The sequence below is a fragment of the Petaurus breviceps genome, unplaced genomic scaffold, assembly GCF_028583685.1.
Source record: "Petaurus breviceps papuanus isolate PSGF00001 unplaced genomic scaffold, PetGlider_PUasm1.0 90822, whole genome shotgun sequence".
NCBI lineage: Eukaryota > Metazoa > Chordata > Mammalia > Diprotodontia > Petauridae > Petaurus > Petaurus breviceps.
This window is the reverse complement of record NW_027187351.1, coordinates 23,362,789-23,377,556: the sequence shown is the minus strand read 5'-3', so window position 1 is coordinate 23,377,556 and position 14,768 is coordinate 23,362,789. Positions and strand designations below refer to the sequence as shown.

Sequence of the window (14,768 nt, the reverse complement as noted above, 5' to 3'; positions counted from 1 at the left end):
TCATGTAATTGTAAAACACCTTTACTTGACTTTTTGCTGTATATTGAAAGTTTAGTCAAGTGAGAAGTAATACAGTTAACAGAAAGCTATATTATTAGGTTTTGAATCCAGTATAAAAATGTAGTTTTTAATTCTGTAGTTTCAAATTTTATAAAATAATTTCCAATATTTTCTTTAAAAACATGATTATCTCAGAAGAGAAAATGGATGATACAACATAATCTACTTCTGAGTCAGTATTGTTTCAATCCTTGTATTTAAATCTTCCGTGCCTAACACTCCACTTGTCACATAATAAGTACTTAATAAATAGATGTTAATTGATTGCTCAGAAAAATATAAAACAGATATGATGCTGATGAGAGAAAATTAACTATACTTTAGCCTATGTAAAACATTATCTTAAAGTATAATATAAAAATGTGAATGAGTACCATAAAAATACAAGTCAGAAAACAATGGGCTCTAAAACTAGTTGCATAGCCTTTCATTTTCTTTGCTGTAAAACTATTTTCTATGGATCACTCAAAATTAAAAATTTCCTATTCAAAAGAAACAACTTTGAAAAAGAGAAGTTAGATTTCCTAGAATCTTAAAATGGTAGGGAAGTCAGATCATTTTAAGGCAAGGGTCAAAGGACTAAAACTAAGGCATGGCATAGGCAGGGCTGAAAACCCAAATTTTGTGACTTAAGGTCCAGTGACTATTCTACTCTACCAGATAGCCCAGGAAGTAAGAATTATATGGTTTAACAAAGGTAATGTGTAAAGTGAAACCTGAAAGTGAAAATGATTCATTTTCCATCATTCCCCTGGGCAATGCAAATTACCTCTAGCACCACCATTTCATAATGTGAAGCAAGGAATGGTAACTATCTACTCTGACTTTGTGCAATTTTATGTTATTTATTTAAATGGCAAACATGTTTTGGATAGGCACAATTTAACTAATCAGGTAATGGTTTTTAGCTCTTTTATCTCATTGAAAATGTAATATTTGTGTACAGAAAAATTTATCCCATTTCAGGCAACATTTAAATGGAAGAATTCATTTGGAGTCATTGCTTTCATTAAAAATTAGCTTGAAATGAAAGCATACATAATGAGCTTGGAAAATATCAAAACAAAATAATTAACACATGAAATATTGCATAACAACCATAAAACATTTATGTAAATATGTTAAAATGCCATTTGAAAGCATCACCTATGAGAATATTAAAGCATTTATTCTTAATATTGAAATAAGTCAAATTACTGTATTATAAAATGTCATTCAGGATTAAAAAAAACAAAAGAAGGAAAAACACAAACCTGGTTTTTCATTATCTTCAATTCTATTTTTTCTGTATTATTATGAATATCACATATGAAAATTTATAACAATAAATAAATGAATACATCTGTTTGGGAAAATGGTCATCAGCCAATATAAAGGTATATAGTTCAAGAAAATGTTTTAAAATTCCTGTCATATGCAATACTTTTCAGTTTTCTCTTTTACTCCAGAGGTATAATGAAATGAAGGAAAGGATGAATGAAGAATGGCAGAAATGTATTCTCAAGTCCTCTGACAGATTTTCTCTTTTACCTAGATGAAGGACAGAATCACATATCTTTTGTTTTAAATACATAAACATGCACAAGAGTAAAACTGGCTGGAAAGAAAAACCTGACCAAGGTGCTTGCCAGTCCAACCTTTATTCATACTCAAAGCCTGACTCTCATTTGCTGGTAATATAACCTGGGTCTCAGCCCAAGTTTAAAGAAGGAAACTGATGTTCTTTCAAAAGGAAACCATGTTCTTGATAACTTTCTGCTTGTAAATCCTCTATCCATTATTGATTTAATACTATTATTTTTCTAGCTGTTAACTCACAAATTTTTCTTATCCTTTTTAGAAGTTAATTTGATCCAACTAATGGATTAGGGTTAAAGTAAGAACCAATTTTAAACACAGGCAGAGTACTTCCTTACCTGTAGAGTGGGATTAGTGAAGGGAAAAAAGTACTTTCTGTCCACAAATAACTACACCATTGTATCTTTAATCCTTTTGATTGTCAATGAAGGGATGGAAACTGAATGTGATTTCATTCTCTATAATGTAAAGTCTTAGAGCATTTCTCAGAGCAATGAGATATTAAAAGTTTTTTTTCCCCTAGAGTCACACATCCAGTGTAAGAGGTGACATCTAAACCAAGTTTTCCTGGTTTCAGTGCCAGCTTAACTACTGTGCCACACTGTCTTGTGCTGTCAATGAATTTAGAATTGAAGGACAATGTTAAAATGAAGTTTTCACTGGAAAAGCATTGTTATTATCCTTGACTTATATCAAATGTGTTTAGTATTGTAACTAGTCAACAGACATGTATAATTTTGTTGATGAGAATGGTATGGGAGATGAGGGAGGCCTAGAATTTGGTATATTACCTGTAGTATATAACTAACACGGTGTCATATACTAGGCAATGAGACACCAACATGATGGTACTGGATACTTAAACTAATGGGTGCCAGAATGAGGGATTGTATCACAAAGGTCATTACAGCTCTCACAATTTTGCCTTGGATCTGTCTTGGACTTACAGTTAATGTTTAGTTGGCAAGAAATTCATTGAATGCCTTTTCTTTTTTAAATGTGATTTCATAAGTATAGGGAGCTGTCAGTGAGAAATCCCTTCTACTGATGCTCATCAGTCAGTAGTCTTCAATTTATATTCTTAGTGAGCTGACTGGGGCACTGAGAGATTAAATTATTTGTCCTTTGTCACATAGAAAACATGTGTCAGAGATAAGACTTGAACATAGATTTTCTTGACTCTGAAGCCGACTCTCTGTCTAATACATCCTGCTGCTTCTTATGAATTCCAAATGCAGTTATACATTATTCTCTGGCAGATTATTGTTTATGTATACACACACATGGTTGAACTTAATCCATAATAGTCAGATTCCATAAATATTAGCCACAAATTGGCCGTGTTGTCACGAAGCCCACACACTACTATTTGCTCATTTTCAATTTTCTCACTTCTCATATCTTCTCTATTCCTCTCTGGAATTCTGGACCTTCTTTTCTACTATTTTATGCATATTGATTCTATCCCTTTTTTGGTATTCTTTCTAGTGTCATCTATGCTTCATTATTTTTTGCTCTGATACCTCTTTCCTTCTTTATCTTTCTTCCCTTCATGGTATTATTCCCTTTGTCCTTCACCTGTTCTTTCTGTTCTTTAAAAATTGTATCAATTTCCTGTTGCCATTTTCCCTTTGTATGCTTTTGTCTTCTCCCCCTTCTGTCCTTTGTGTTCAATTTCTTTCCACATTCTAAACACTCTGTCAATGTTTTCTTGCACACTTAACACTTTTTACTCTGCATATATCCTGTCTATATCTAGCTATTTATTTGTTGTCTCTCTCTCTCTAGAACATGATCTCCTTAAGGACATGGATTTTGTGTTTTGTTTTTGTTTTTGTTTTTTCCTGTATCCTCAGACCTTGGCACAATGCCTGGAATATAGCAAATGCCTATAGCACTTGATAAATTCTCATTGATTAATTGTCTGACTGATTGTTTTCATTTCCTCTTTGCCAACTGCTTCTTACAAACTCTTTCCAAGACCTTCTCTCCATCCTGTCCTCTATTGTCTTAAATGATCTCTTCTATTTATTGGTAAAGGTATCTTGTTCTACTCAGCTGTGATTGTTTATCTCGCACATAGCTTTGCTTCCTACTTGTAAGGTTGGTTCCTAGGATCAGGCGCTCCTCTGGGAACATCTATTCACTTAAGTGCTCCATATTTCTCTAGTATTCATTTCTACCTCTCCCTACTCAAAGGAAGAAACCCTCAGGGGTCCCAGATATAAAACCATAGGGGTGTCCCTAAGAAACTTATAAAACCAGCAAACTGTGACAAGCCATGTGTTTAGAGGGGGAGCAGGTAAAAATCCATGTTCCTCTGTGGACCTAAACCACTGCTGGTTGCCATAAAGTAGCTCTTTATGGCATCAGTGCTTCTAGATCCTGGATTTATAGTTAGGATCTTTCCAGGCTACACCACAGAAAATGAAATACAATCTGGCAGCTACCAATATCATGGAAGAGAAGGAAAGGGAAGGCAGGAGAAAGGAAGAGAGGAGGGGGAAAGAGGAGGAGGGATGGAGAGAGTGGGAAAGGAGGGAAAAGGAAAGAGAAGGGAAGGAAGATGAAGGAGAGGAAGAGGAAGAGAGGGAGAAGAAGAAAGAGGGAGGGAGAAGAAGGGGAGGGAGGGTGGGAAAGAAAGAGGGAGATGAGGAAAGAGAGGAGAAAAAAGAAAGGAGGAGACCAAGGGAAAGAATTCTCTAGTTGTATGAGTGTACCAGAAAATGCTGATTTGCAGTGAAATATTTCATACTTGCCTTAAGTAAGAAAAAAATGTTACACTGTTCCATTTGGATTATATCATTTTCTATTTCCTAAATGACTGTATCAAATATCTAAAGCAATGGACAGTTCAAAAGAGGGCAGTCATTTCAAATTTATTTTAAACAGAAGTGTAAAATAGAGCCTCCAACTCACAGACAGTAGCTGAGTGTAGAAACCCAAATATAATCATTATATGTGTAAGCATGCTCAAAGGAAGATTTTGAGCTAAATAAAAAGGCCCCTTAAAATTATTTTTTCAACTTATAAGGTTATAACTGTTGTGGCAACTGTGGAGAATGCACAGCTCCAAAGGCTTGTCACTTGTCTTAAATAATGAGAATTTATTTCATATTCCCATCACATTAGTAAATTATAGTTTTTTTCTTCCCAAATCATTCAATGGAATATTTTCCCTCATCTTTTATTCCTGAAAAAAACCTTAAGGATAAATATCTAATTAAAAACATATATTCATATCTAGAGCTAGTATTTGAAAAAAAATTGCTTGTATAGTTCTTTTGACTGCTATGAAAGCAGAAATAATCACATACCTAAGGGAATTTCCCAGATGAATAAGAATTACACTTATCCACTCTATTTAAAATATCTATACTCAATTCATATGAAAACAATCAACTGTTTCAAATGCTTAGCAAGACAAAATTCAATAATATCCACAATTGTATTTGCTGCTAACACTACCTGGACAGAGGGCAGTGTTATTGCAAACCCTTGATTCTCTTAATGGGCCGCTGCAGTGTGTCCCGTAAGGTGATACACAAGCTCTGGTTCGCACCTGCGACCCTTGACCACAAGTAACTGAACATGAACTCCACTGGGACCACTCTTCCACACCAGATTCACCTGTACACAAGACAACAAATAAAAATGAATACTGCCTTGAGTAATAATTTAAAACATTGTAAGTAACTAACATTGTGGCATGTAAGCATATTTTGAAGGCAACAATATGACAATAAACATTTAAAAGGGCCCATGGGAAAAAATGTTTAGTGAAACAATAAATTAAAAATTGGGATGCACAGAGAACTGAAGCAAGAACTGACTTTGAGTCCAACCTTGTAAGTAGTGCTTCCTTTCACAAAACACCACTGCACTATGGACACTAAAAGAAAAAGAACCAGTCAACATTTTATATAATAGAAAACAAATTGGTTTTTATTCTCTGTCTCAAAATCTTTAAATAGATATGAAATTGTACAGGAGGAGAGGAATTGAATACTATTTCAACATATTCTCTTCTTTTAAAGTGAGGAATGAATTATATATCCATGCATTTCTCTCATGCCTTCATTGTAGACCCCAGTTTCTAGCTCTTGGAATGTTCAAATCATGGGTATTTTTGTCATATTAACTTGTGTTGTAGCACACTAAACAATTACTCTCTGTTTCCAAAAAGGTCCTAGAGTAGTACTACTTTGGCATTTCAAAATGAAGCTATTCATTCTATTGCAATTATTAATAATAGAATTTTGACAACATGATTCTTTTCCCAGGGGCTAGACCAGTTTAGTGACTCTGACTCAAAATGGATGAAAATTCTTCTAGTATTTGTATTAAATGCTAAAACTTGACAACAATGGGCTTTTATAAAATAAGGAAGGTCTGGATCCATTTCCCTAAATCAAATAAATCATTTCTATAACATTAATGGTTTCCAAATAATTAATGAATTCAAATTCTAAGGAAATTTAAAGCCTATAATACTGAAGATCATTACAATGGGCTCCTAATACTCTCTTAGTCTAACATTCATAGTGGATATTATAAATTTGATCTCAAAACAAAATTTTCTTAACCAGACAAAAATACTATTTTCCTAACATTAACAAGTTATCAAGTTTTGACATTACAATAAACATTATTTCCATTACTTGCAGTGTTTGAGGAATGACTTAAGCATGCTTCAATTTAAGTATTCCCACAGAGGTACTGATAATAATGAATTTTACATTCATATGCATCATACTAAATAGAGCATAAGGAGGGGTAGTCAGGTGAATGAATATAAAATTAAATTGAACTAGTTTTTCATGGGCAATTCTCTTGTTCTGCCTATAATAAATTATATCTTACATCAGAATGTATAAACTAGAGCAACATTCTCCCTTAGTTTCTTTGTCTTAACTGAACTATAACATTTGATTCTGATTTTATACATGGTGCATATTATTTACTGATTAAATTAGACTGTGAGGTCCTTGAAAATAGAAACTATTTTTTGCCATTGTTTGTATCCTTAGCACTTAGTGCAGGGATTGGCACATGGTGGGGACTTAATAAATATCAACTGGCTAAATATTGAAAGTGACACTGAGACTCAAAATTTTTCTTCTTAGGTATTCTTTACCATAAAAAACCAAACTTAGGCAGAATGTAAATTGTAAATAGCAATGTTTCTCTGTTGAGGAACTGAAGTGAAAAATTTATCAGGTACAAATTTTGGGAAAATCTTAAAAAATATATTTAAAACATTTGGAACCTTTATGCAGAGCCTATGTGAAAAAGCTATATTAAGAAAAGTGATGATGTAATGGATTTTAGGAAGTTATCAATTAAATAATGATTTAGTATAATGTAGATTTTATAAATAAAATGAACTTAGCTTTTGTGCAAAATTGAAATTATTTTGTCTCAAGTGATGGTATTTATTTCACAACTTGGGGGTCATTTCTGAACAATAATGTAAATGTTTCTTAAAATTGCTAACTGAGGTCTTAGAATGAGCAATAACTTGTCCACAGAAATTAGCATTGCCTTTCTCTTTCTCCTCATCCCAAACTTTCACATCAAATCATTGACAAATTTTCCTTCATTTCAGACCTTTTCTGATGATGTATTATTTACTTTCACAAATGACTTTTTTTTAATTTTACACCAATGAAGTGATGCCTTTAAAAAGGGCAGATTGCTGGGGAGGCTAGGTGGTACAGTGAATAGAGCACCAGCTCTGGAGTCAGGAAGACCTGAGTTCAAATCCGGCCTCAGACACTTAAAATGAAAACTGGCTACGTGACCTTGGGTAAGTCACTTAAGCACAATTGCCCTCCAAAAAGCCAACAGAACAAAACAAAAATGGCAGATTGCCAAAACAAAAGCTTAGCTGGTAGAAATATAAACCAAATACTTTTTTTTAATGCTTCTGTGTAGTTAGCTTCTATACCACTAACGTCTTGATTTTTACAATCCCATGGAAAACAGCATAGTTCACTGGAAGGTTGACAGAAGTGAAATTCATTAAATGACTGATATGAGAGATTAAATATATATTGTAAGGAATATTTTAATTTAAAAGGGTTGTTTGTGATTTTCAATTTTTGATGTGAAGTTCATTTTTGAAAGTAAGAAGAAAAAATAATAATAATTGTGAACATATTTATAGAACTTCACAAGATGAAAAACACTTCACAGACATCTATTTTGGTCCTCACAACACCCCTGTGAGGTAGGTAGTAAAGGCACCTATTACCGTTTTATTGATAAAGAAATGGAGACAGAGAGATTAAGAAATAATTACTTGTAATGTTTGTCTCTGATGATAGAGACCTTTAGAAGCAACTTAGACATTTCAGTTTGTTCATTCTACTATGTGTGTGTGTGTGCATATGTTTACATAAGTACATATATATGTTAAAATATGTAGGTATCCTATTATATTTGCATGTTTATGGAGAAATATTCTTAAATGAATATAAATTAACATTTGGTCTAGGTGGTGGAACAAGACTAGGTATATCTGAGTAAGGGAAAAGTCTTGATTTTACAATCTGATCCCTTCATAAGTCTAAACAATTGTTATCTATCTGTACACAACCTCTTTGTCCATGATCAGTTAGATTACACGTTACAACATCTAGATGACTTATGCTTTAGTAAGTGTAGATTAGAATGCAACATAGAATAATCAGATTTTTAGCCATGGCTATTTGATAAAGTATTTATTAATTAATAGTTGGAAATCTCTATGTTTTAAAGTATTAGTAAGGTTTTTAAAGTTGGCAGATCAAAATAATGAAATAGCTAACAATGCCAGTATTCCTTTTTATCATAAACTTAGAAACCTAATTTTACATACTGGTGGTGTAATTAAAAAAATAATGTCATGACTCTTTAATATTTGAATGAGCTATTTTTTTCTCAGTAAAGTAAAAAAAGAAAAGAAAAGAAACTACCCTATTATCTAAAAGAAAACCACAATCTATTTTAGTGCCATAAATTAAAAGTAACTTTTATAGCTAAATTCTGAAGATGAAATATATCATTATCATGAACTATTATTTAATATATTAAAATGGCATCTGATTTAAAGTTTTTTGCTTGTTTTTTTTGTGGGGTAAGTGTCTAGACCTCTGATTTCATCAGTGTAGTGAAATCCTGTCAATGTTAAAACTCTTCACTAATTTAGATCAACTACACTTCTGTAAGTTCTAGTTTTAAAGAATTCCTCCAGGAAATGAGAAATTAAATCACTTTCCTATTGTTACACAGACAATATTGTAACTTTCACCCAGGTCTTCCATACTCTAAGATCAGCTCTCTATTCATCTATGCCAATATGTACCCCCAAAATTAATCCTTAGGACAGCAACCTCAATACTTAACCCAATTTGACCAATTATTTAATTATGATTAAAAGGTTTTTGTGGTAATATATACCAGTTCCAAAATTTGTCTCAATGAATAGATTATCCATATCAGAATCAAGTCTTGGTATTTATGAGGTGATAGATAATCTTATTGCATCATGAAGACATGAGTTTAGTAAGTATTTTCAAACAACATTTTCTAAGGAAATTTCTTAAAATACGCTTACAAATCTTCAAGGCAATGTTTGCTAGTGCCTCCTATAGATCTCTAAAGTCAAAGAGAAAAATGTTTTTAAAATATTTCTGAAAATGATGAAATCTATTCTAGTACTTTTATTTTCTGTGCTCTGTACTAAGAGTAAAAAATCATATCATAGCCATTTCCATTATTATTTTATATTTATAGCTATCATATGTTCTCAAAATAATGTGGACAAAAGAAAAAATGTTCATGTCTCCAATCATATCATTTGCCTAAAAGTAGGTAAAAGGGAATATGTAATAATAAAACACTGTATAGAATGTCTAATTGTGTGACACTTACCTGTGTAAGATCCATACTAACTCCCATAATGCCTGAAGGAATGATAATTTCAGGAAAATGTAAATGACAAATTATTATTAAAATATTTCCAATAGACCTAATGGATGCTTTTCACTTCATAGCTTTGCCATTGGTGAATATCTTCTTCCCTCAGAAAGGAATTTTATTCACAAAATGAAGTTTTCAATAAATTCCAATTTATTAGAAAAAAGCAATGTGGTTTTGAATGTTACTTTTATCTAATAATAATTTGAGATCAAGAATATATATTCTGTTTATATTTTTCTGTACCTTTATGCATCAGTATGTTTTATCAAATAATGAATTCTTCAACTTTAAGATTGTCAACTCTAACACACCATCTTTTTTCAGACATGTGATGAGAAAACTGCTCATTGTATTTTCAGAGGTATGGATAGGAATGTGAGGAAATATTTTAAAATATCCTCATGGTTCAATTTTTAAAATCCTTCATTAATTTTACAATCCATGAGATTATATATTAGATATATTAAATATCGTATAATGACTGGAAAGGAGTCATTTACATCATTTAATTAAATTAAAGATATTAGTAAGTTTTTACTTTAAAAACCATGATTATTTAGTTTTGATTATCTGAATACATAAAAAGTTCAAATTAAAAGTTGGGTTTGTGAAGTTGTAAGCACTGCTTATGAACTGTAGGCAAATAAATTATGTGTGTATGTATTTCTAAAGCATGCTTATAGATTCTGATTTGCCCCCAAATCTGTGCAAAAAACAAAAACAAAATGAGCAATTGTCATATACCTGAGCATATGAGAACTGCACAATCAGGTTTCATAAATCCAATAAGTTGATCTCTTTTAAGTTGCATTTCTTCCCATCATTTGCCTAATAACAAGGAAATATTCCCTGTTAGCAGACAGATGAGTAAAACTAGAGTCTTCCCACCCTACCAAGCAGATCATCTCTCAATGTAAGATTTCCCCTTTACTTGAATATTCTCCCCTGAAATTGCCCCTGAGATGGTGGTGAGCACACTGTGCCTTAGCCATTTTTTTTAAACCCAAAGCATTGTCCAATAGATGGCCAATGGTAAAGCTTCTCAAAGCCTATTGGGAAGAATGGCAGATTTTGGGATGTCCTGACATTTACACAAGTCCAAACAAACATTTCTTAATCAACTTAGCAAAACACAAATAGGTGGCTTTGTATTGTTATCAGTGCCCATTAGTTTTGGCCTTAGCAAAGCAATTTTTACTAATTTCTACATTTGTAAGAAAATAAACTTAGATCATTATTGTACATTATTCTGAACATCAATCTTCCTCTTTATGTCATTGAATTTGAACCTTGTAATACTCTTATCTTAAATTAAGTTCTCTTAAATATATTAATTTATTGGTTACAAAAAAGCATACTTCAATGATATTAAATATATTTTAAAAATTGTATCATTGATTGTAGTATCTTATTAAATCTTATCTAAAATATAGAAAAAGGGGAATAAATATATTCTTTCAAAGGTTTCTATCATAATCAACCAAGGTTCATAAAGGTGAGCAATTTGCTTGAGGACCATCTGCATCAATGGAGGAACAAACCCCTCTAGATTGCAATGGATAAAACCTTTGTGGAGACAAAGATGTTTTAGTTTTAAAAATAAAAGTGACAATTGGATATGTTCATGACACATTTAAAAGCAAAAGACTTTCATTTCAGAGGTGTCAGCTGCAGAGTTACCAGACAGAATGCTAGCTCATTTACTACAATGAGCCTTAACTGGAATGTAAGATTCAGCAGCATTTCTGTACACACAAACACAGGCACTAGATACATAGGCAAAGCTATTATTTTCCTAATTATTTGTAAAATATATGACATTTTTAAGTATATGAAAACACTTATGAGACAGTCATTTTATCAATATTTATTTTTTCTTAATATTTTGAAGTATCATAATGTATACAGATAGATATATACAGATAGTATATATACAGACAGACTGTCTTCTTTTACTTATTGGGTTTCTTTGAGAAAACTTGTTTTTTACCAAAGTTATTGTAACTAATATTAAAATAACACAATTTCTAATGAATAATTTATATAAAATATGAATAATTAATAGTTATTTATGCATAAAATTAGGCAACAGAAACCAGAACTTACAAAAAATTTGAGTTCTGAATGAATTTCAGTTTAAATGTTATAATATTCTAATATTGATTCATTATTAAGAATCTGGACTTTCATTGGCAAGAGTTTCTTTAAACATGTTTATGATATATTTCCAGCAGTCAACTAGTATATTTAAATTGCAATGTTCCAGTTCTAATATTCCATTTGCATGCTATGCTTTATGAACAATGATATCTATTTTGAGAATTAAGTAGTTCATAGTGCATATTTTTACGTCTTCCATTCAATTTCCAGCTACTTTATTTATGGACTTTAACTGGTGACAAAAAAAAAATGGTTCAAAAAAAGTATCAGCTTCAAAACTGACAAATGTGCAGCAAAAGATTATGAAAACATGCAGTGTTTTTTAAATTAAATTAACAACAGTAAATAGAAAAAAATGTAACTAACGTATTACCAGTTTGTGCCATAAATTTAGCAGCATCAGCTTGTTCCTGAGGGACCCTTTTCTCATGAACAGATCGAGGTCGCTGACTTTTAATTGTATGATCTCCCATCATTCCAAATTCTAAAGACAGAATAAAGGTATATGAAAGCTTGTGTGTAGACATTTCTCAAAAGTTACATTACTGACTCATGCAATATGTTCCTACACATAACTAGAGACTCCTGATTAGGTATTCATTTACTTCATTTGCTAGACTTATTTCCTTCAAATAGATCTAATCACAGTGTCAGCAGAACTTCAAACATGGACATATTTCAAAAAACAACAGAAACATCCATTGTAATGACACATATCAGAGTGTAAGCCAACTAAATTAATAGAGACACTGTACTATTGGGGATATTGTTTTAAAGCAAATGCATCATATACATACAACCATAACATTAAATATTGCTGTGCAGTAATAGAAATTTGATTATCTTACAGGGTGCTCCATTCTCTGAACATTAATCAACGTGATGGATTTGTCAGCATCTTTCTTTGAGTATGGGACCAGTGTCACACACTGCTTTATTTACTGAGGGGAAGAGTGAATTGATGGAACACTGTATTATTTATAGTGACTCTTTTCCCATAGGTATGGAGGTACTTGGTGCATTCAGAAACTTAGGGGAAATGGAGGTCAGGGTAACTTATCAATCTTTCCTAAGCAATACAAACTCCAACCCATCCTCATCCCAACCCAATTCCCATCCCTTCCCATGCCAAATATAAGAAATTCACCTCTCTTCTCAGTATATAACTCATCTGGGGTATAGAATTCCTGAAGTCTTCTTTCAATTTATTATGTGGCTACACCGATTGCAGGCTAGAAAATGGGGAAAATGTGTGTGTATTTCCACGAGAAACTTTTCCTACTCATCGGATTGGTCCTTCTGTTCAACCTCCCTTTGGAGAATAACCTCATGTAGACAGAACTTTCAAAGGAGGCTATACTGTATGCCCAGGTGGCTGTTAGAAACTTATTTTAGTATTTCTAACACTTCAGGAAATTTCAATAATATGACAAAATCTCATAAAAGATAGGCCAGAAGAAAAGAAGTAGGGCTTATTTCACTTCTCTAAAGATGTACCAAAGGGGCAGCCAGGTAGATCAGTGAGTAAGAGCACTGGCCCCAGAGTTGGGATGACCTGGGGATCGAATCCGGGCTCAGATACTTAGCACCACACCCAGAAATAACTGGTTGTGTAACCTTGAGCAAGTTACTTAACCCCAATTGCTTAAAAAAAAGGATGTATCAAGAAGAGACTTTTCTATTTATGGTAAAGGGAATCAGGTTCAGCATATTATAATATAAGGCAAAAGGATTTTTAATTTAAAACTGTAGAACTTAGAATGTCAATAATTTAGAAGAGACTGGTTTCATGAGCTTCAGGTTTACTCTTACCATCAATTCTGAATGAACTTCAGAAGAAAATATAAGATAATCCACTCCCTAAACCATTTTTCATAGGGTATTTTCATACTTACCCTTCATTCTAAACTATAACTTTTTGCTACCACAAATTCTACCCATTGTGATCAGGTTTTTATAAGGAAGTAATATCCTCAGCCATATCTAGTCATATCTGGCATATTCATATTCATAGGAAAATTTTAGTTCCATTTAGAAGAAAATCTAATGAGATGATGAAATCCCTTCTCCTCCCTTCTCTCATTCACACCTGGGGCAGAAATGGTATTTTCATGGTCGTGTGATAATTTTGATACAGTTAAAGCAATTATGGGCTTGGTGCATTCATTCAACTTCAGTGGAAGGTTTCAATTGTGAAACTCATTACAACTTTTATTTCTGTATATGGTCTAATCCAATACTTTATGACAAGAATAAGAACAAGGAAATGCCATTTCCTGGTATTGCCAATAAATAATTTATATGTAGAACAAAACTGTGTGAGGAAAATTTAAAGTTCTGAGGATTCCATTAGGCAATATGATTTAATAGAAGTAAATTTTTTGTTTAGTATTTTTTGTATGAAAAATATTTCATGCAAAACACAAACTTGATAAGATTAGCAAATGTAGAAAAAATTAGATTCAACAAGGTGTTCTGCTACATTAGAAGAGACTTTTTAATCTATACCTTGCATTGTATATTTCAAAGGAGAAGTGTTTTTAAAAACAAACAAAAAACCTCCAAAATACAACCTGTGGTATTAGTGTCACACCGTATTTAAATTTCATTATTTTTTTTGTAAAATTTCAAAGAAAATTGGTACAAAAGAATGTAGACACCAAATAGAAAAAAAAATTAGAATTATTTTTGATTAATAGTAAGTTTCTAATATGGAAAGTCACTTTTATACTACTCTTCTAAATTGTATTCAAATATGTATATATTACATATAACACACATATATGTATTGTTTGTACATTAAGAAAAACAAAGTCTGAGTATGCCTTTATGAAAAATAACTTAGGAATTTTATGTGAAAATAGTTGTGTATGGAGGATGACTATTCTTACAGAAAGAAAGAAATGGGAAAGATAATTACTCTAGGATTATTTCTGATCTAATTTCCATTATTCTGATTTGATGAAAGACTATTTTTACTATTCAATAACAATAAAGTTACTTTT

The 14,768-nt window shown here is 31.9% G+C and overlaps 1 protein-coding gene across 3 annotated transcripts in view; it reads right to left on the bottom strand.

The window, feature by feature from the left end:
* ADGRB3 (adhesion G protein-coupled receptor B3) overlaps nucleotides 1-14,768 on the bottom strand; it is a 923,661-nt gene that overhangs the window by 547,173 nt on the left and 361,720 nt on the right. For all 3 annotated transcript variants that reach the window (XM_069070720.1, XM_069070722.1, XM_069070721.1), the window contains 2 exons: nucleotides 12,137-12,247; nucleotides 5,107-5,268 (listed from right to left, as the gene is read on the bottom strand). In XM_069070720.1, coding sequence (XP_068926821.1) covers nucleotides 5,107-5,268; nucleotides 12,137-12,247 — 273 coding nt within the window. The remainder of the gene's footprint in view (nucleotides 1-5,106; nucleotides 5,269-12,136; nucleotides 12,248-14,768) is intronic.